This window comes from Ranitomeya variabilis, chromosome 7 (assembly GCF_051348905.1).
Source record: "Ranitomeya variabilis isolate aRanVar5 chromosome 7, aRanVar5.hap1, whole genome shotgun sequence".
In the NCBI taxonomy this organism is placed as follows: domain Eukaryota; kingdom Metazoa; phylum Chordata; class Amphibia; order Anura; family Dendrobatidae; genus Ranitomeya; species Ranitomeya variabilis.
In genome coordinates this window covers 148,372,265-148,392,805 of record NC_135238.1, presented here as the reverse complement: position 1 = coordinate 148,392,805, position 20,541 = coordinate 148,372,265, and the positions used below count along the sequence as shown (strand labels likewise).

Here is a 20,541-nt window from a genome sequence, read left to right as displayed (position 1 = left end):
ATGGGAGGAGTGCACATCCATAACATTTCTTGGTGTCTCATTCAATTAGTAACAAGTTAATACAGCTATATGATATACACCAGGCTTACCTAGTACCTCTTAGATTACACTGGGCTGATCCTTCGTCTGTGACTTGTCCTAAATGTTATGAAGACCCGGCTGACGGCTATAAAGCTTGGGCTTGCCTTCACACACAAACATTAAGGTCTGAGGTCAATATATTTTTATCCTCTCTATTTGTCACGCCAGCCCCATTATGGATCCAGAGGTCTGTTTGTTTGATGTTCTGAATGAGGAATTCTAGAGTCACTAAAATTAAATTTTTTTGAGAGAAACTATTTTTATGTCTCGTATAGCTGTATCTTTGAAAACACATAGCCCCCCTGATCTGAGATTGTTTTAATAAAAACAGTCAACATAGTGGTTTCTTTTATATATGCTTATCGGTATGTTTCCGATGTGTGAATACAGTACTATATAGATTTACTTCAGTTTAAAAAAAAATTAAAAATAGTATACATACATCAGTAACATCCCAATAAGTTTGGGAGGATCCGGGGCCTCTGACTCCACAGTTCATTCCATCTCTGATTTGGGAACCTCCTGCACTAGTGAGGTTTGCTTTACTTTACCTGTGTGGGGTTCCCCTCCTGCGCATCAAAAGGTGATGACCCCACCTAATACTGTTGACCACTGACCCATACTTGTTTTACTTGATTAAAGTGAACCTGTCAGCAGGATTGTGCCCAGCAACCTGCAGACACTGTCAGATCGACGCCGTTATACTGATTACCTGGGTGATGAAATCCGTTTTCTGGTTCTTGTTTAATCTTTATTTTCAGTTTTGAGTTAAGGAGATTCTCGTGCTCCAGGGCGGCCTGTGGGGGGTCTTCATGTGGTGCTCTGATTAGGTATTCACCAGTATGGCTTCTAACACTGTATCATTGTAACCAGTATAACGGCGCCGACCTGACATTGTAGGTTACTGTGCACAATTCTGCTGACAGGTTCCCTTTAAAGTATCAATAACTGTGTCGTGCTCTGAAGTCTCATTGTTTTCTTGATCGTTTCTTCATTTTATGAAGAGTTTTCATAAATGACTTTGGGGTAGTATTGATTAATCTGTTTCAGGTTGTACTTCTGCTCCCTCATGTATGTAACATTTGTATTTGTGTTGCAGAGGCTCGTCTGGAAAAAAACATTATCGCTACTTTTGTTTTGACACTTAAGCACTTTATTCAGAGACATCCAATCAATCAGGAGAATTTAATGCATACGCACGGAGTTACAACATTAGGGGCTCTGCTGCAGAAGGTAAGACGTTCATTTTTCATTACGTGAATACCCCTGTGGTATTGTATTTGATATGGGTGACCCAAAAGTAGTGCATAGCTTTATGAATGGAAGAGATACATTTTACACTGACTCCAGAGATCTAGTTTTGCAGCATATAAGTTATTTAGTGGGATCAGGGCCAGTATAAGGTCTTTGCTGGTTCTCAAGGTTAGTATATTTTGTTGTTAAGAGCTTTACCTTTGTGAAGTTCTTTTTATCTACAGACTCGCGACTCCTATAAATTAGCAAATTGAACATTTTACCTGCAGGAAATAATTTTCTGCACAGGAAGTGAAGCTTTTCTTATGACAACCATTGAAACCAAGTGTGTTTATATAAAAACAGCCAAGTCCTTGAAACAAGAACTTCTTTTAGTAGCGTCGGCCTTCTCACAAATAGGGCTTCAGATTTTCATCTCTGTTATCCAAACCTTTTTTTGTCAGTTATTAAATCATACTAGCTAATCTGATACTGAACAGACTAAAAATGGCGCTGGTATTATATGCATACTTTGACACCTTTAACTCTTCATCTTGCATATTATAAACTACAGCTGGTAAATGCAGCCACTGTCATCCATAGTTTATAATCAACTTGATTTGCATTTTCTAACTTGCACCTTATTGGGACTAATAGACACTTTAAGTTACATTGGTGCAAATGATGCATATTATGTCCAAAGCTCCGATCTGCCCTCATAAAATGCCCCTTCTTGTGTCGTGTATGCTTTGCTTCTCCATGTGTTCCCTACGTCATTGATTTGTAGGCTGAGCAAACCTGTTGCCCCCACTGCCTTCAGGTGCATAGCTTTTATCCTCCTACTCTCTCTGTGTCTAGTGTTTTGTATATTGCTTTCCTATATCTTCTGTTTCTATATAACAAGCTAAATAAAAACATTTTTTTGAAAGCATTGGGAGCCCATCATCTCGGTTTACAGTAGTATAAGAGAAGCTAGATGTGTTATAATGGAATCTTAGGAGTGCCCAAGGAAGAAATAGCTCTAAACGAGATTTAAAGGGAATCTGTCGCAGCCAGAAATGCAATTTTCTGCAGATATAGGGTTAATCTGCCAGTAATTAGCATTAAAATCATGTTGGACTGTCCTATTGGAGCATCGGCTACAGAGACAAAATGAACTTCTATCATCCCTGCCACCACACGCCCTTCGGGTAGGTGCAGGGAGCGGTTATAGTCACCGCTTACTATATTATGATTGCGTTGTGATCCCTCCCCGCTACATTGGCTGACAGCCTGCCCTGCACACACTATAGAGCCTGCTGTCAATCAGTTTGCTGGGGTCTACTGCACACTTACTGTGTAGTGGGGGCAGAGTGTCACCTCTCCCTGCAGTGCCCCCGATGCCAGCAGCTACAAGAGAGGATTTAAGTTAATTTTCTGCTTGTAGATGCTTCTCCAGGAAGGCAGCCTAACAGAATTAAAATTATATTTACTTGCATATTCAACCTATATCTGCAAGTAAATATTTCTGGATGCGACAGGTTCCCTTTAAAGTGAACCTGGCACATTGATTCTTGCAGCCCATGGTACAGGCAACATGAACGGAGACCGGCTCCCGCATTACAGACTTGTATGTTTTATTCTGAAACGTTGCAGCTTCTCCCTGTCGGCTCCGCTGGGTTGACAGGTATCTCCCTAAGAAGCCAATTTGAAATTCTTAAAGGTAATATTATGTACAAGTTTGTAGATTGCTTCTCAATCATCTTTAGTAGCGGAATGTGTTAAAAACTTTAATGCCGTTGTCCCCTTAGGTACCAGGCCATTTCATGGATGTGAATGTCCTGATGGCTGTTCAGCTACTGATAGAGCAGGTGTCTGTGGAGAAGAACACGGCGTTGTTGCAGCAAATGTACCAGTTTCTGTTGTTTGATTTCCGCATCTGGAATCGTGGAGACTTTCCCTTTCGAATTGGTGAGAATTTCTTAAATCTAATATTAATGTCTGGTATAGTTACTTGCAGTAAAGCCAGCCACTAACAGAAGGTAAATTATTAGTGGGGAATAGCTGAAAAATGGGAGAGGGGTAGAAGATTTGTAAGATATGCAGAAAATGTTCAGATTGTTTCACATTTTCCCCTTTTTAGTACGTTACAGCTCATGCATATGGCAGAGCCCTGTGGACTGTTCATGGATTTTCTTTTTGTTCTTTGCATACAAATAAAACTTTAAAAAATCCATTGTACCATCCTTCAGTGTACTTTCACCCCTGCCTGGGACAAAAGTAAAAATGCCACATCATTTACATATTCTAGATTTATTCCTCTTCCAGTGCTATAGGATGTAGGGACGAATTTTTGTTTATCCACCTTTTTCCTCACCTTTGTCCTCTAGCCACTGCACGGACACTCCAGGAAAACCCTTCCTTTATCTACTATAATCTTCAGCTCTAGTCATAGTTATGCTAAAATATGGACATCTTCTACCTCAGGAGAACCTCTGGAGCATTTTAACAGCGTATATGAGCAAATCAGACAACCTTTCCATCTGTGGGCTACATGGCAACAGACGGTCTCTATTGAAAACGGATCCAGGCAGACAGCCCGTCCCACAGAATAAGCCCTGAATTTCACTTGCTCTCACTGAGAGGAAGTCGCCGAGTCCACTTGTTATGGACCCTGACTCCATTTTTCTGAGAGGCCTAGGCGACATAGTGAAGACTACTCTTTACCTGGCTTGAGGCGACACATCCTGAAATGGCAGTTCTACCTTACCCACACCATACTGAAGGGGCTTCCCCATATACCCTCAGCTGGGAGAAAATCCTGCCTGTCTCTGGGTGTGTAAGGCTCAGAACATTGTAGTGAGTCTTTTGTACGTTTTCATCTTCACTCTCACATCAGTGTGGCCCCATTGCGGTCACTGGTTGCCTGAGCCCCCATTATGGTCACTGGTTGCCTGAGCCCCCTTTGATGCGGGGCGTGTGTTCCTGCACTAGCGGTTGCCCATACCAGCTTATCCAATCACTGGACCTATACTGGTCCTCCATAACTTGGGCTATATATATCCACCTCAAAATTCACTCTGCCTGAATATATAGTGCTCTGCTGCCTCCTAGTAGCATTTTTCTGCAACAGCAAGTGTCTGAGAAGAAATCTGAATAGAGCTTGGTTCTAATTTTTCTGAACTTTTGCTTGAGAAGTCTGAGAAGTTTAAGTTGCCTATTGAGCAGTAAAAATGGACATGGTCTTGGAGGCTCTATACTTGGACTGTCTTGAGCTCAGCGCTCCCTAGGCCCCAGTAGGCAGAGCAGCAAGCCGCAGGATGTTACCAAAATGACCTTCTTCCCCACCAAAGACTCGATTACAAAAGCCTTGGGCAACTTTGTCTTACAAAGCCATCAGAGTCTAATTTTTGCTTAGGCTAGGTTCACATTGCGTTAATGGGTGTCCGCTAGCGGACTCCGTTACATGGCGCAATTGTCGCAATTAACGCTATGTAACGGGTCCGTTAGCGCACCCATTGACCGCAATGTGCTAACGGGTCGCTGACGCATGCCATTTTTGGCATGCGCTAACGATGTCCCGTTATTTTCGAACGGACCTCGAACGCTGCATGCAGCGTCCAAGGTCCGTTCCTCGCTAGCGCAGATCAGGCATCTGCGCTAGCGGGATCGCCAAACGCGATCCCTTTTGGGACATTGCGTTAGCGCAATCCGCTAGCGTATGCGCTAAACGGATTTCCCTAACGCAATGTGAACCTAGCCTTACCTAGCTCCAATCACTCTCTAAAAAAGGCTTTCAAACTTTACCTGAACATTCTATGTTAAACCAACATGCTCTATACTTGGGGTGATCCCTTCCAATTGAGTTTCACCCATGATGGGAAATTTCACACTTTCAACAATGTGGAAGACCCCAAATCCTACTTAGTAGACAAGTCCTTCTTGGAGTATACAGACCTACAGTCACATAGTGAAAAGCGACTATAGGCAGCTCTCCAGTCCCTCAAACTAGGGGCACCCTAGGCTATCCCTGCCCCTCAGATTACCCCAGATGGCGGAGACACTGGGGTTTCAAACCTTAGGGTACCGTCTCACAGTGGCACTTTGGTCGCTACGACAGCACGATCCGTGACGTTATACTTACGATCTCGCTGTGTCTGACACGCTACTGCGATCAGGGACCCCGCTGAGAATCGTACGTCGTAGCAGATCGTTTGAAACTTTCTTTCGTCGCTAGATCACCCGCTGTCATCGCTGGATCGTCGTGTGTGACGCCGATCCAGCGATGTGTTCACTTGTAACCAGGGTAAATATCGGGTTACTAACCGCAGGGCCGCGCTTAGTAACCCGATATTTACCCTGGTTACCATTGTAAAAGTAAAAAAAACAAAACACTACATACTCGCCTTCTGATGTCTGTCACGTCCCCCGGCGTCCACAGGGTTACGCGCTGCTGCCGAGAACTTCCTGCACTGACTGTGTCAGCGCGGCCGGAAAGCAGAGCACAGCGGTGACGTCACTGCTGTGCTCTGCTTTATTGCCGGCGCTCATACATTCAGTGCAGGAAGCTCTCGGCAGCAGCGCGTAACACTGTGGACGCCGGGGGACGTGACAGACATCAGAAGGGTAACCAGGGTAAATATCGGGTTACTAAGCGCGGCCCTGCGCTTAGTAACCCGATATTTACCCTGGTTACAAGTGAACACATCGCTGGATCGGCGTCACACATGATGTTTACCCTGGTTACCCAGGTGCTGCAGGGGGACTTCGGCATCGTTGAAGACAGTTTCAACGATGCCGAAGTCCTTCCCCTGATCGTTGGTCGCTGGAGAGAGCTGTCTGTGTGACAGCTCCCCAGCGACCACACAACGACTTACCAACGATCACGGCCAGGTCGTATTGCTGGTCGTGATCGTTGGTAAGTCTTTTAGTGTAACGGTACCCTTACTGTGCTCCTATCTTAACCCTTATCTGTTCTGTTCCCCACCCAGGGAGGTGTGATGCTGAAGTGTATTGGAAAACACTAACCATAGAGATGGGTAAACAGACAGGAATAAAATAATACCACATTAATACAAAGAGTGGAAGTCGAGGGAATAGTAGAAGGGGAAAACCAAATGGGAGAGGATTAGGATAAGCTCACAATACCAATTCCCCGCAGATATTTCCTGTAAAATACACAAACAGACTGCTGCTAATTCAGAAGTCTCCTTCGCCACCAAACCAGGAACTTGTAAGGCTACGTTCACATTTGCGTTGTTGGGCGCAGCGTCGTCGACGCATGCGTCGTGCGCCCTATCTTTAACATGGGGGGCGCATGAACATGCGCCGGTATGCGTTGTACTGCGTTTTACGACGCATGCGTCATATAGACGCACAAGACAGGGCGCAGGGGACGCTACTTGTAGCGTTTTCCCTGCGCCGAAAGTCCCGATCTGTAGGATCTTATGACAACGCATGCGTCGCAAAACGCTGCGTTGTGTACATGCGTTGTTGGTTGCGTCACATCGCCGACGCTGCGCCCAACAACGCAAATGTGAACGTAGCCTAACTATCACTGGCAGCTTCTGAGTGCCAATGACCAGCATATATACCAGATCATAGTGGCCAATACAGAACAGCTGAGACAATTCAGGATGGATAGCTCCAGATCAACTGAACTGATTAACCCTTGCAATGACAGAGCAAAGAAAACACATGCACTGTTTAATAGGATGGTGAAGCAGTTCTAGTCAGTGCAGGAGTTTGTGTGACAAGACGCCGTGACCTTCTTGTATATCTGTCGAGGTATCCCCATGACACCTACATCCTGAGACTCCTGCACCTCCTCAACCCATGGCACCTCCTCGGCTTGAAAAATTCTGCCTTTTACTGAAGTGGACAGGTACAAGGCAACATTTTCTTTTTCCGGCTGGTAGATCATCAACTCCATCGCAGCCAGACTGAGGTGTAAGTTTCTGGTATTAGTTCTGCACTGGTAGCTGCTCTCTATTTCTTTACTCCCTTACGTGGACTGTCAGCCATCAGACGCCAAGGCTCAGTTCACATTTCCCTAATCCACATCTATTCTTCAGGGCATAGCATTTATATTATGTGCATTTTGCTCATTCTTGGACTCCACCATGGCCAAGCTGCGGGGTCTCTGCCACTACTTTATGCCTGTGCAACTTCCTTATTATACAACACTGAACTGAAGGCTGACTCTTGGGTGATCCTTTTAGTTCACTTCAGCTGATATTCAAGCCTCTCCTTTCATCATTTTTTTTTTATTTGTGTTTAGATCTGAACTCTTAATTTGATCTACCTAATGTCCATGGTTTTAACTCCCCGCAAAAAAGCATTTAATTGTTTCAGGTCCGTGCAAGCTGACCGGATTCTCTACTCTGTGTCCCAGATATTTAACTTTTAACTCTGTTTCCCAAATTTCAACTGAGAAGTGCACAGTGGTACTCGTAGCCTTTAAGAAGAATATGCATTTTATTCCTACACTAGAAATAGCAGGTCCAAAGGAGAAAGTACAGGACATATGCTTGCAACAATTGTTAAAATGCAAGAAGGATCGTAAAATATTTCAATATTTTGGGAATTGGTAGATAAATTACAGAAACCACAGACATAGTAAAAACAGTCGAAAATCAAATTGACACTTAACTGGGATAATGATATGGGAGGGTTAACAATTCCAGTCCCCAGGATATTTTACATTGCTTCTCAATTGCAACATTTTCATGGGTGGGCTCTGGGAGATAGTATGGGCAAATCCGGGAGGTTAAGGGGGAGAGTGGAAGGCGTCTGATCTTATGGGAATCCACTAGGATCTCCCCACTTTGTGTTTTAGAAATAGGATTACAATCAGGTGATCGGTTTAGATCCTCCTCCTTAGCCATAATGTATGATATAGGGGAAAGGTATGCTGTGAGTGAAAAATAATACCTAATTCACGCCAATATGGAATAACCCCCTCTTTCCTAAATTCTTTCACACATTGGGGAAAAAAAGATCAGCAGACTTGAGCAGTTGTTTCAGGGTAATGTATGTAAAAGTTTTGACCAATTTCAGTTAGTTTGGTCTATCCCTCAAACTTTTGTGTCAATAGCTGCACATAAGGCACATCTTTTAACACTAAAAAAAAACAAAAAACCTGTCACCTATAAAAATTTGTGAACACTCATTCATTGATACTCGCTTCCTCTGACTCCAAGACAAATACAATGGAGGTTAAGTCTAAATATGAAGCAGGGCTGGGAGATATTTCTTTGGAACAATGTAGAGAGAAAATGGGAAAATATAGGCGTAGATTATCCAACAGCTTTGGGCATCTCGCGGATACTTTTTCAGGCACATAAACTGCTGGCATATCATTGGCAATATCTGAACCCTCCAACCTTAACAGAATTGAAGAATAAAATGAATAATATATTTATGGAGAGAGGAGTGTATCAGAAGAGAAACGCTATGTGTAAATATGAGTCAATGTGGGAACCTTGGTTAGATATTCCCGGTTTGCCTTCCTACATACTAAGAGAGTGTTGTGATCCTTTCTCTTCTCCATCCTCTTACGCTTAGTCCTTAAGAGAAAGGAAGTAATGCTCAAAATTAGAAGCCTATGACAGAACAGTGAATGAGAATCAGCTCTTGGTTAGATGGATGGATATTGTCTCTACTCAAAAGCTAGTTAATACCAATTTCTCTTGATTTATTGTCGTTTTTGATTAGTTGACATCTATATATATACAAATACTATGATTGCCTTGAACTAATCTGTAACAGTGTCAATATGTTGTGTTATTGTTTACTTTTTCTGTGTGGAAAACGAAAATGGAATAAAGTATGTAAAGTCGTTTTGTGTAATAAAACTGATCTGACTCAGAAATAGAACCATCAAACTGTTACCTCCTCCTTCAGGGAATGCTGCTTGAAACGGAGCTGACAGTAGTCTCCTACTATGAGCCTAACCATCTTTTCAAGGTCATTCTCTCAAAGCACTAGGGAATCCTACGGACTGGGGACTGCTTTGGATAGCTCTACTCTATCACCTCTTCTGCCTTGCAGACTACAACAAAAGATTTCACTTTTTACTCCATCCCCATTCCTTTTTCTCAATGATAGGTCACATATTCACCTCAGTTCATCTCTTTTCTCAATTCAGATGAACTAACATTCTAACCACCCCTTGGACAGACAATAACCTATGGCCGTCTCATTGTTCTGCATTCATTCAGGCTCCTCAGTCTTTCACATGACACCTTAATGATTCCATCTTTACAATAAAAGATGGTGTTTAGAAAATTGAGAGTTCCGCTGAAATTTTCAATTTAACACTGGTTCTGTATTCACTCCTTTCTTCTTGTTGGAAGCCCAAAAGGGTACCCTTGCAGACACCCGTAGGCTAGGTTCACATTGCGTTAAAGCAGCCCGATCAACACATGCGTTAAACGGGCTGCGTTAACGCAAGTGCCAACATGCCAGCGGAGATAGAGCTAGCAGATGCTCTATCTGCGCTAGCGGTGACGGACCTGGAAACGCTGCAGCCCGCCTCCCAGGGTCCGTCACTCAATGACGGCACATTGCTAGCGCACACCCACTTTGGGCGTGCGCTAGCGATGCGCCTGAAATAGGGCTTAATGGCCGCGTTACCGGACTGCGTTACACCGCGTTATGCCGCAGTGAAACGCAGTTCGTCTAACGGACTGCTAGAACGTAATGTGAACGCAGCCTTATCCAGCTTGCTTCCAGGCTCAAGTTGTCACGACTTGGATACATACAATTGCCACTATCGAGTTGGGTCACTTTGAATCTAACTGGAAATATGACCCTGCTCCGTATATTAAATAAAAGCAGTAAATGAGAATAAACTAGAACTTATCCTGCTTTTAACACTCGGCTTGAAAAACCTTCTTAGACTCTTGTAGTCATGCAAAGTGGATAAAGATTGTTACTTTATATCTCTTTCCAATACATTGCATAAGAAAAATTGTAGTATATTCTATTCAAAAGATCATATTTAATGCATTTTTTTTTCTTGTCTATTCGAGATTGATATTTGGTTCTCTAATTATATTGATTCCCTTTTCCCTCACCCTTTTTTTTCCAATGTTAACCCCTTCCCCATCTTCCCTTCCCTTTATCCACTACCATTTCTTATGAAAAATTTCAATAAAAATATTTAAAAAGAAAAACCTTCTTAGATGGAGAAAACAGAAATATTTCTTGCATAGCATGTCTCATGGCTGCTCCGCCAGCTGAACTCTCCTATCCATCTATGTAAACCTACATCCACCATCACCGCTATCACCCAAAAAACCTGAGCCATGATTTCCCAACACTTCTTGAAACTGTATAGCAAGCTTTGCTTGTTTTAGTTCAGGTCCTTTTTTTGATCACCTTATTCTCTCCAATCCATGCCCTGCAGATTTCAATGTTATGTAGGCAGATATAACTTTATTAGTAGATTGTGAGGCTATTAAATCTTTAAAACCTTTCAACTCCCCAGGCCCTGATGATTTCTTAGGTCTTAATTATATAAGAAAAAAAAATGCTTACTACTCTTCTCAGTACACATCTTGTCTCTTTTTAATTCTTGTTTATCTGACTCCACTCTGAACCCACCCTCGACATTAGCTCAAATAGTTATGGTGCCCAAGTCTAATAGAAATTATCTGGATATAAATAAGTTCCTATTCCATACATTTTGCTACCTCTTAAAAAACTTCCTTCCTTACTTCCCCACCTCCTGTCTATTTTAACAGCTTTTAGCAATAACAGCCAGTTTGACTATTATTCCAGATCTATCTACCCCTTTAATGGTCTAACACTCATCTAGACTACTGAGGGAGTTGTAATACCCCTCATAGAAGGGTATTTTCACAGCTAACTAACCACATATACTAAGCTCAATTTCCACCACATTGACCATTTCTTACATCTTTCAAAAGCCTTTCGCTTATGTCCGGAAGGTTGGATGCTCCCATATCACTTCCTATTCTACAACATCACATGAACATGATGGTGGTCTTTGAGTCCCCATTCTTTTATGCTACTGTGAGACAGCTAGCAAAGCACAATTTTCTGTACTCATTCAACCTCTGAAATGCCTCTGTGGGTCTTTCTGGAAATTTGAAATGTTTCCCCTGTTAACTCACTGCTACTGACCCCTCTTTTGTTCAGACCTACTACATTGAGCTCTTTCATGTGTCATTTTATTATAGTCCAGGATACTGTCAAATTCACAGGCAAACTGGCATCTCCTCACCTTCCTCTTCAATCTCTGACATACCCAGGCCTTCCCATCTTAGTGTAGATGACTACACTTCCTTCTCGTGGCGGCGGGCCGATGGCTTTGAGAAAGTTCACCACTTTTTCTCCTCTTCTGACATCATCTCCTTCAGGGTTCTGAGAGGAAAGAAATCCTTCCTCAGAGCATTTTAGATATTTGCAAACAAAACGCGGATTGTCACGCTACCTGCCTGGTTTTGATACTCTATTTACTTTGACATAATTTGATTCTATTTGGCAATCATCTCCATACCCCAGAGGCACAATTTTTGTTGTCTACTACTCACCATCGAACAGCGATCCTCATTGCACCATGCACAATAATGCATGTAAATGGGAGGTGGACTTGATGGGCACATGTGACACCGCTTCCTGGAGTAATAATGCGTGTGCTGCACATGATGCCTCCTGTGGAAGTAGGACTAAAAGCGCGTCAGGATGTGGGATACGGCACCCATACTCTTATCCTCTACTATTCAGGCAAGTGAACCAGGACCATTCTTTATAAACATTGGACAATCTATAGGCAATGACGTTACACACTGCTGCAATAAATGTTGGACCCTACAGGAATGTTTTTTTATATCATAATGAATATATACCATCTATGCCACATTATATAGTAGATATGCACATTCAATTTATTGGGTTCCTATTTTGTGTCCCTCTCTTGAGGCACCTATGTTTTTATATTTAATATCTATTTAGTATTCAAAAAAAGGATCTTTAGATTAGGGAAAAAAGCAAAATTGTGTATAACATTATCCCTTAAAATAAGATTTTATTAAATTACTGTTAAAAAACGCCAACCAATGTGTAAAAAACGTATGTAACACAGGACAAAAACTAGATAGCCCTAAAAAACCCTATATGTCCATGCCTAACTGTGGAGGTTGGCACCCTAAGAGATACGATTGCTTGGCGCCCCCACTCCGCGACATCTATCCCAATCTGTCCTTGATAGACCCTGTAACTAATGCAGGTGGGAAAACATAGCGCTTTAAAAGAGATGAATTATAGATTACTGGGAAGTGTTAAATCACTATAGGGTACATGGTCAAACTACATAAGGGTACACTAGAAATAACTTATAATAAATGGTGTGTCCCTCTATAAAAAATAGGGAATAGTAACCCTGTAGAACAAATACAAACACCTCGGTGACATAAGAAATAAACGTGATACCCCCATTGCTTGCCATGTCAATGGTGTACATGGCGGATGCCTGGATAAAATCTCCTTTTCTAGGATTGAGTTGGTTAAGCCTGGAATTAGGGGGGTGACTTTGATAAAGCGATTCTAAAACGTGAAGTAGAATGGATTTTTAGGATGCAATCTTTGTCCCCTAGAGGTCTAAATGAGTGCCTTTCCTATACTTGCTTTATCTAATCTACATATTCTATTCGTCTTATGTTAACAGCTGTATGAGTTGACAATAGTGGCGTCTCTAGTCCCACGGTTTCCAACGGACTTTCTGTAATGGATTTCTGGGCAGTCAGTGTCCAACAAAAAATCCTTTGTTGGTTCTTCATTAGTGAGATTTTATCTTTGTATCGTTTATCTTCATTAACGTATACCTGCGATTCTCTCCGCCCTGTTCTCTATTTTACTACATCTCTCTTTGAAAACATTAATTGCATCAATAACTATCAACACTTATCATAGCCTGTATACTTACACTCCATCGTTATTTAAATGTTTTATTTATAAGACATGATGGTAAAACATAATGATATCGGTGCATTACCCTGCATCCAGTTGCTGATTTCATTTTCGCATGACCGGATATATCTATGCGCTCCATTTTGGAACACACGTTTTTGCGCAAGCAGAAGTATACTGAAGCTAACGGTTTTATTTCCTAGCGTTCCACGGTGGAACGCGATACGACATGTCACCTCATTGTTGTGATATAGCACAGACTACACCGGGCCTCCTGATGAACCGCATGGACGGGGAAACGCGTCGAGGCGAATTCTTCTGGATGGGATAAGTTCCCCCATTGTTTACCACTAGTGATGAGCGAGTGTACTCGTTGCTCGGGTTTTCCCGAGCACACTCGGGTGACCTCCAAGTATTTGTTAGTGCTCGGACATTTAGCTTTCATCGCGGCAGCTGAAGGATTTACAGCTAGTACCCAGCCTGAGTACATGTGGAGGTTGCCTGGTTGCTAGGGAATCCCCACATGTAATCAAACTGTCTAGTAGCTGTAAATCATGCAGCTGCCGCGATGAAAGCTAAATCTCCGAGCACTAAAAAATACTCAGAGGACACCCGAGCGTGCTCTTGAAAACCCGAGCAACGAGTACACTCCCTCATCATTATTTACAACCCTTTCATTGATTATATGGACTTTATTAACATCTAATCGTCTATGCTAAGTGCATGCGGTTCTGTGGATTAGCTATTTTTCTGTATTGGACCATTTCTTATGAAGGGTGTTTGTATTTGTTCTACAGGGTTACTATTCCCTATTTTTTATAGAGGGACACACCATTTATTATAAGTTATTTCTACTATACCCTTAAGTAGTTTGACCATTTACCCTATAGTGATTTAACACTTCCTTTACAATAAGGCAGTAACGTAAAAGACTGAAGGAATATTTTCTGAATGTTCTGTATGACCGGTTTTTACACTTTTCTTTTAGTAGTTCATACTTTCTAGCTTTGGATGCTGTAATCAGATTTTTAATTGATTTTTAACCAGAAACACATTGATTTTTCTTTTTTTTTGTAACAGGACATATACAGTACTTGTCAACCATCATCAAGGATAGCAGAAAACATTTCCGCAAAAAGTATGGTGTTCAGTTTTTGTTGGATACAATCCGAATATATTACAGGTATGAAACAATACTGTCTTTGGTAGGGCAGTGATTACGTTTTGTCCCTGACTATCTGAATATAGCAAGTTATCTGACGCCCCAAAATTTTTAGTACTGGTATTGGCACATCTGGGATGTTATGTGCTTTAAATGGAAGCAGTCCCCTGTTCCGCAACATCAGGTCAACATCAGACCTCTTCATCTGAGCTGCATTTCAGAGGCAACACAAAAAATGAGCAAGGAACAGAAGGAAATGTCATCTGAGAGCAAGCCATCCAGAGCAAGGAGAAAAATAACAGAAAAAGTTATAGAATAATGACTTGAATAAGTCCCACCATCTTTTATTTATGATTTGTAAACAAAGTAATTTGTGCTTGTTTTTCTTTTAATTTAATTTAAAATAACTATAAATTTATATCAGTTCTTTGGTTCCTGTATTTCTTGTTTATTTTTCTTGGTTTTTTTTTATCTCCTAGTAAGGAGAATTCTTTGTCATCTGAGGATTTGACCACAATAAGAATATCTCTGTTTGGACTCATCAAATACTTTCTCAGCAAAGGTGACACACAGGAAGAGATTCAGAGTGTCATCGGTTACATTGCAGCCACCAGTGATGAAGAACAGGTAATTTCTTTTTTTTATATATATATACCGTATATACTCGAGTATAAGCCTACCCGAGTATAAGCCGACCCCCCTAATTTTGCCACAAAAAACTGGGAAAACTTATTGACTTGAGTATAAGCCTAGGGTGGAAAATGCAGCTTTATGTAATGCTGCATTACAAGTTCATTATGGCCCCATAAGATGCTCCATATAAAACTGTGCCACATATAATGCTCCATACAATTCATTATTGCCCCATAGATGCTCCATATAAAACTGTGCCACATATAATGCTCCATACAGTTCATTATGGCCCCATAAGATGCTCCATATACAAATATGCCCCATATAATGCTCCATGCAGTTCATTATTGCCCCATAGATGCTCCATATAATGCTCCATACAATTCATTATTGCCCCATAGATGCCCCATATAATGCTCCATGCAGTTCATTATTGCTCCATAAATGCCCCATATAATGCTCCATGCAGTTCATTATTGCCCCATAGATGCTCCATATAATGCTCCATACAATTCACTATTGCCCCATAGATGCCCCATATAATGCGCCATGCAATTCATTATTGCCCCATAGATGCTCCATATAAAACTGCCACATTTAATGCTGCTGCTGCTGTAGTAAAAAAAAATATGACATTCTCACCTCTCGTTGCTGCCCGCTGCTCCTCGGCGTCCCGTCTCTCCGCACTGACTGTTCAGGCAGAGGGCGGCGCGCACACTAATACGTCATCGCGCCCTCTGACCTGAACAGTCACAGCAAGAGAACGGGAAGACAGAGCGACGCCCGGCGGATGGAACGAGGAAAGGTGATTATGAAATACTCACCTGCTGCGGCGCGGTCCCTGGCTCCTTCTCCCGGACAGATGGTCTCCGGGCGCGGCAGCTTCTAACTCTGTCAGCGGTCACTGGTACCGCTCATTACAGGAATGAATATGGGGCTCCGCCCCTATGGGAGGAGTTCATATTCATTACTTTAATGAGCGGTACCATGTGACCGCTGAACAGAGGAAGAGCTGCGGCACCCGAAGACCGTGGGACATGCGGGGACCCCGTCAGGAACGCCAGGAGCAGCTGAGTATGCGACAGTCCTCACCCGCCGACCCCGCCGCCGATCATGACTCGAGTATAAGCCGAGAGGGGCACTTTCAGCCCAAAAATTTGGGCTGAAAATCTCGGCTTATACTCGAGTATATACGGTATATTCTTTTCAACGCTCACTTGAATTACATTTTTTTCATCATGTCCTTTATTTTTTTCTTAGTTGTGCGGAATATTGGAAGTCATTCATAGTCTCCTGAATGCTACTCCCACTCAGGACCAGCTTTTTCTGCTTCTCTTTGAGCCAGGCAGTGCTGATATTCTTTATGCATTGCTGCTGAATCAGAGGTATTCTGACAGATTGAAAGAATTAGTATTCAAGGTAAGTGAAGTTTTTTGGGGCTGTTCACCCAGGGTTTTTTAGGAGGTTTTGGAACAGAAAGTGAGTATAAACTTTCCAAATCCTCCACAAAAATTCAAAACTCCTCAAAAACTTGGAGGTTTTGTTCAGTTTCTGCTCCAAAAACTTTAGAGAAAGACTCCATGTGTACATACCATTACTTAAATTATTACCATGCACCTACAAAGGTGTGTTATTGGTGCTCAGTTTTGTCCCTACTAGCTCAGACAAGATGCTGGCTAGGAATGAACATTTGCTCAGGCTTGTAGCAACTTTATATAACTTCATGGGATAGATATTCTCTCTGGTGCAGTGGAATTTTAGAAATTGAAACCAGGTTTCTTGAAATAATGTTTTGACAGATATTAGAACAGATGCTGAATTGCAATAAAGTTTATGAAAAAAGCAAGCAGCGAATTCGACTGAGGGAAGTGGGCTACTCTGGACTGGGTTTACTGGTGAATGATGCTCCTATCAGCACATTACTCATAAAAGGACTTCTCAATCAAGTGCTTAGAGCGGGTACGTTTTTTTTTCCATTTTTATTCTATTTTTTTTTTTATTTGTATGTTGTCTGTCAATAAAAGATTTGCCTGTTTTACACTTCTTAGGCTGTCAACAAATTGGTGAGACCCCCCCCCAAATCCCTCTCTATCAAACCATAAAATTTAACTTTTAGTGACTAGCCAGTGTCCCATCCCCTGATGACGCATATGCAGAGAAACATGTTGGGGTACTAGTGCTATAATATTGTCTGTCTTATGCTGCCATATAAGCGTTGGCCCCCCCGGGTATCATCCAATGAATAGTCCTAATCAAAATTGTTACGAACAATTTCATTTGAAGCAGATTAGGGACAATTTTTATACCTTTTTTATACCCTTAGTATTTTATATGTATACTCATTAAAAGTTAAATTTTATGGTTTGATAGAGAGGGATTTTTGAGGGGTTATCCCCAATTTGCTAATAGTATATGTTTCCCTCCAAAGCTATTTATTGTCATCGCATTTTGGTTTGAGGCTATGTTCACATGTGCAGTAATCATCCATTAGCACAGATCCAGCAGCAATCAGTTGTCAAAAAAAGTTGTGCAGACACAACTTTTTTTTGTCTGGCAAAAAACAAAAAAGATTTCAACTGGATCCGTTTGTTTTTTGTTTTGTTTTTTTTTTTTACATTGAAGCCTATGGAAAATGGATCTGTTTATTAGCCATCTGTTTTTCTTTTGTTTGAAAAGGATCTGTTTTTTGCTTACTGGACCGGTTTCAAATAGAACAAAAGAGACGGCTATTTAATGGGTCCGTTCTCCGTAGACTTAAATGTTAAAAAATGAATCCAGTTTAGATCAGTTTTTTTTTGCTGTGGGACATGAAGACTGACCCAGGCCCTGGCCCGGTCGCCTGGGTAGCGGTATGGTACTTCTGCGGCCAGAGCAGAGGTGGGTCCTGTAAGCCCCACAGCAGTTCCAAAGATGAAATCTGCTTATGAGTGGACACTGGAAGGCAGCAGTAAATTAGACTGATGTGTCTGCTGGCTGCCGCGTTGTACCGGGCCTGTGCAAGTCGGAAAAAGCGCACCCTGATGACAAGCTTGCCGGCGATGTCAGGAGCTCTGGAAGTGATGACTCCACTTCCAGGGTATGCTGGGGGAGGTGCCGAATTTGAATGGCAATACTGTGTTTCATTGGGGAATTAACTGCTGGATGAAAGCTGTTGTCAGCCCAGTGCAGAAGCAGCTAGCTAACAGTCTGTGAAGACCCTCCTCAGCAGCAGCCAGCGGCAGTGCCGGGAAAGTTGGATTGTGCCAGCAGGATGGACGAGTCCACAGCATCCAAAGGAGATAATTTTGAAGAAAGTATTTCTATTCGTAATCTGGTACCTAAACAGCTACTGAGTAGTGACCCCCGTGAATGTTCACCTTGTAATTCAGGTTTCTTGTCATTTTCCTTATCAGGAAAAATGTAGGAAATGTGTGACAAAAACAAAAAAACAAGTTCAGAGAATATTGACTGTGCAAGGCAAGATTACCAATTCATGGGATTAATGGCCAACTAAATGGGCCCGCCCCTGTCAGATTACAGCCACTGTGCTGGTGAGGCAGGGCGAGTGCCGACCTGGAAGGGGAGTATGGCTGGGCATCTCTGGTTCCATTCATCTAAAGAGAGGTTATAAAATAAAAAAATAAAAAAAAATAAATCTTCATTTTTATATAGCGCTAACATATTCAGCAGCGCTTTACAGTTTGCACACATTATCATCGCTGTCCCCGATGGGGCTCACAATCTAAATCCCCTATCAGTATGTCTTTGGAATGTGGGAGGAAACCGGAGTGCCCGGAGGAAACCCACGCAAACACGGAGAGAACATACAAACTCCTTGTATGTTCTCCCCGTGTTTGCGTGGGTTTCCTCCCACATTCCAAACACATACTGTTTAGTACCTTGTCTCTCGGTTTGACTCCAAGACACATCCACTCTGCTTCTGCTTTCCAGCAGTCTGGTGAATGCCTAGCCTGATCATGTGCAGAGCTCCCCAGATGCCTCTAATCAAAACCTGGGCAGCTAGAATTTAACCAAGTCCTTCCTGCCTTTGCTACAGCCTGAAGAGGCTGAACAAATTCCTGAGAGTTTGATCATTTAAAATGTCTAAAAGATCAGCTATAAAACTTTTGCTTCCAGATTGCTATATGGCAGTCTAGGATTTAAAGAAACTTTACTATCACATTATAATTCACATGAAACACCAAAAATTCCTGAGTAGCTTTCGGCATTAAAGGAGAAATCAGGTTTTCAGTTTCAGTTTCAGGTCCTTCCCTTTGGTCGCCATGGTGCCTTCAAGGCTTTATGGAGATTTTAGCAGAAATGACAACTCTCCTATGAAAGAAAGAAGCATGCCTCAACGATTTTCTGATTGTGGGCATATCCGTGGAGCGTTGCAGAACTCAGTTGGCAGAGTTAAGGGCAACCTTGACAAGGTTAGGTTTCCTACTCAATTTAAAAAAAAAAAATCAAAATTAGAATCTAAACCAGTACACGCCTTCTCTCATCATCTCCTAGACTCAGTAAATCAGATTTATCTTCCAAGGGCGAAAGGGGAAAAGAAGGTGTCATGTTAAGTGTCAAAATTAATAAGTAATCTGGACACAACTCTAAGGAAGGCAATATCGCTGTTACAAACTGTAACCTCCTGCATTCCAGTAGTAGCATGGTCACAGATACACAAACGTGTGTTGTAATGGGAGATACTGGCAAACAAATATGCTTTAAAGTTGGTTGGAGAACTTACTCTTTCTTCAGCGGCAACTCAATCTCTTCTCTGGTGGTTGTAGACAAAAATTTACGTATACAGAGGAATTCCTTAAATGAATCGGATATCATGGTTCATTGCTACAAATGTAAGCCCTCAGGGATGTGAGGGCACATCTGTGAGATCTCCGTGGCCAGGGCTGATGTACAAGAGAAGAAAGATCTGGTCCTCCATCCTAAAGAAACTCTCGGAAGTTACGCAGTCTCTAAGACTAGTTTCACACTAGCAATTTGCCGAGCTGCGGACTTCCTCTGTGAAGTCCCGCCCATGGCCGCACCTCCGCCGCTCAGCTCCGCCTACATCCGCATGCAGCCTGCGTACCTATCTTTAACCCCTTTCTGCCATTGGACGTACTATTCCGTCCATGTGGGGTGGGCCCTACTTCCCAAGGACGGAATAGTACGTCCAGAGCGATCGGCCGCGCTCACGGGCGGGTGTCAGCTCACTATCGCAGCTGACATCCGGCACTATGTGCCAGGAGCGCTCACGGACCGCCCCCAGCACATTAATTCCCGGCACACTGCAATCAAACATGATCGCAGTGTTCCGGCGGTATAGGGAAGCATCGCGCAGGGAGGGCGATGTGTTCACCTTGTACCGAGCGCCTCCTCCCTGCAGTCCCCGGATCCAAAATAGCGGCGGGGCTGCATCCGGGTCCTGCAGGGAGGTGGCTTCACAGCGCCTGCTCAGAGCAAGCGCCGGGAAGCCTCTCTGCAGTGCACGTCAGATCGCTCATCTGACACCGTGCACAGCAAAGTGTCAGATCAGTGAT

General features: G+C 42.6%; 1 protein-coding gene across 2 annotated transcripts in view; it reads left to right on the top strand.

The window, feature by feature from the left end:
• NBEAL1 (neurobeachin like 1) overlaps positions 1-20,541 on the top strand; it is a 266,607-nt gene that overhangs the window by 158,723 nt on the left and 87,343 nt on the right. For both annotated transcript variants that reach the window (XM_077272013.1, XM_077272014.1), the window contains 6 exons: positions 1,181-1,314; positions 3,105-3,264; positions 14,311-14,413; positions 14,872-15,019; positions 16,286-16,444; positions 16,825-16,984. In XM_077272013.1, the coding sequence (XP_077128128.1) occupies positions 1,181-1,314; positions 3,105-3,264; positions 14,311-14,413; positions 14,872-15,019; positions 16,286-16,444; positions 16,825-16,984 (864 nt within the window). The remainder of the gene's footprint in view (positions 1-1,180; positions 1,315-3,104; positions 3,265-14,310; positions 14,414-14,871; positions 15,020-16,285; positions 16,445-16,824; positions 16,985-20,541) is intronic.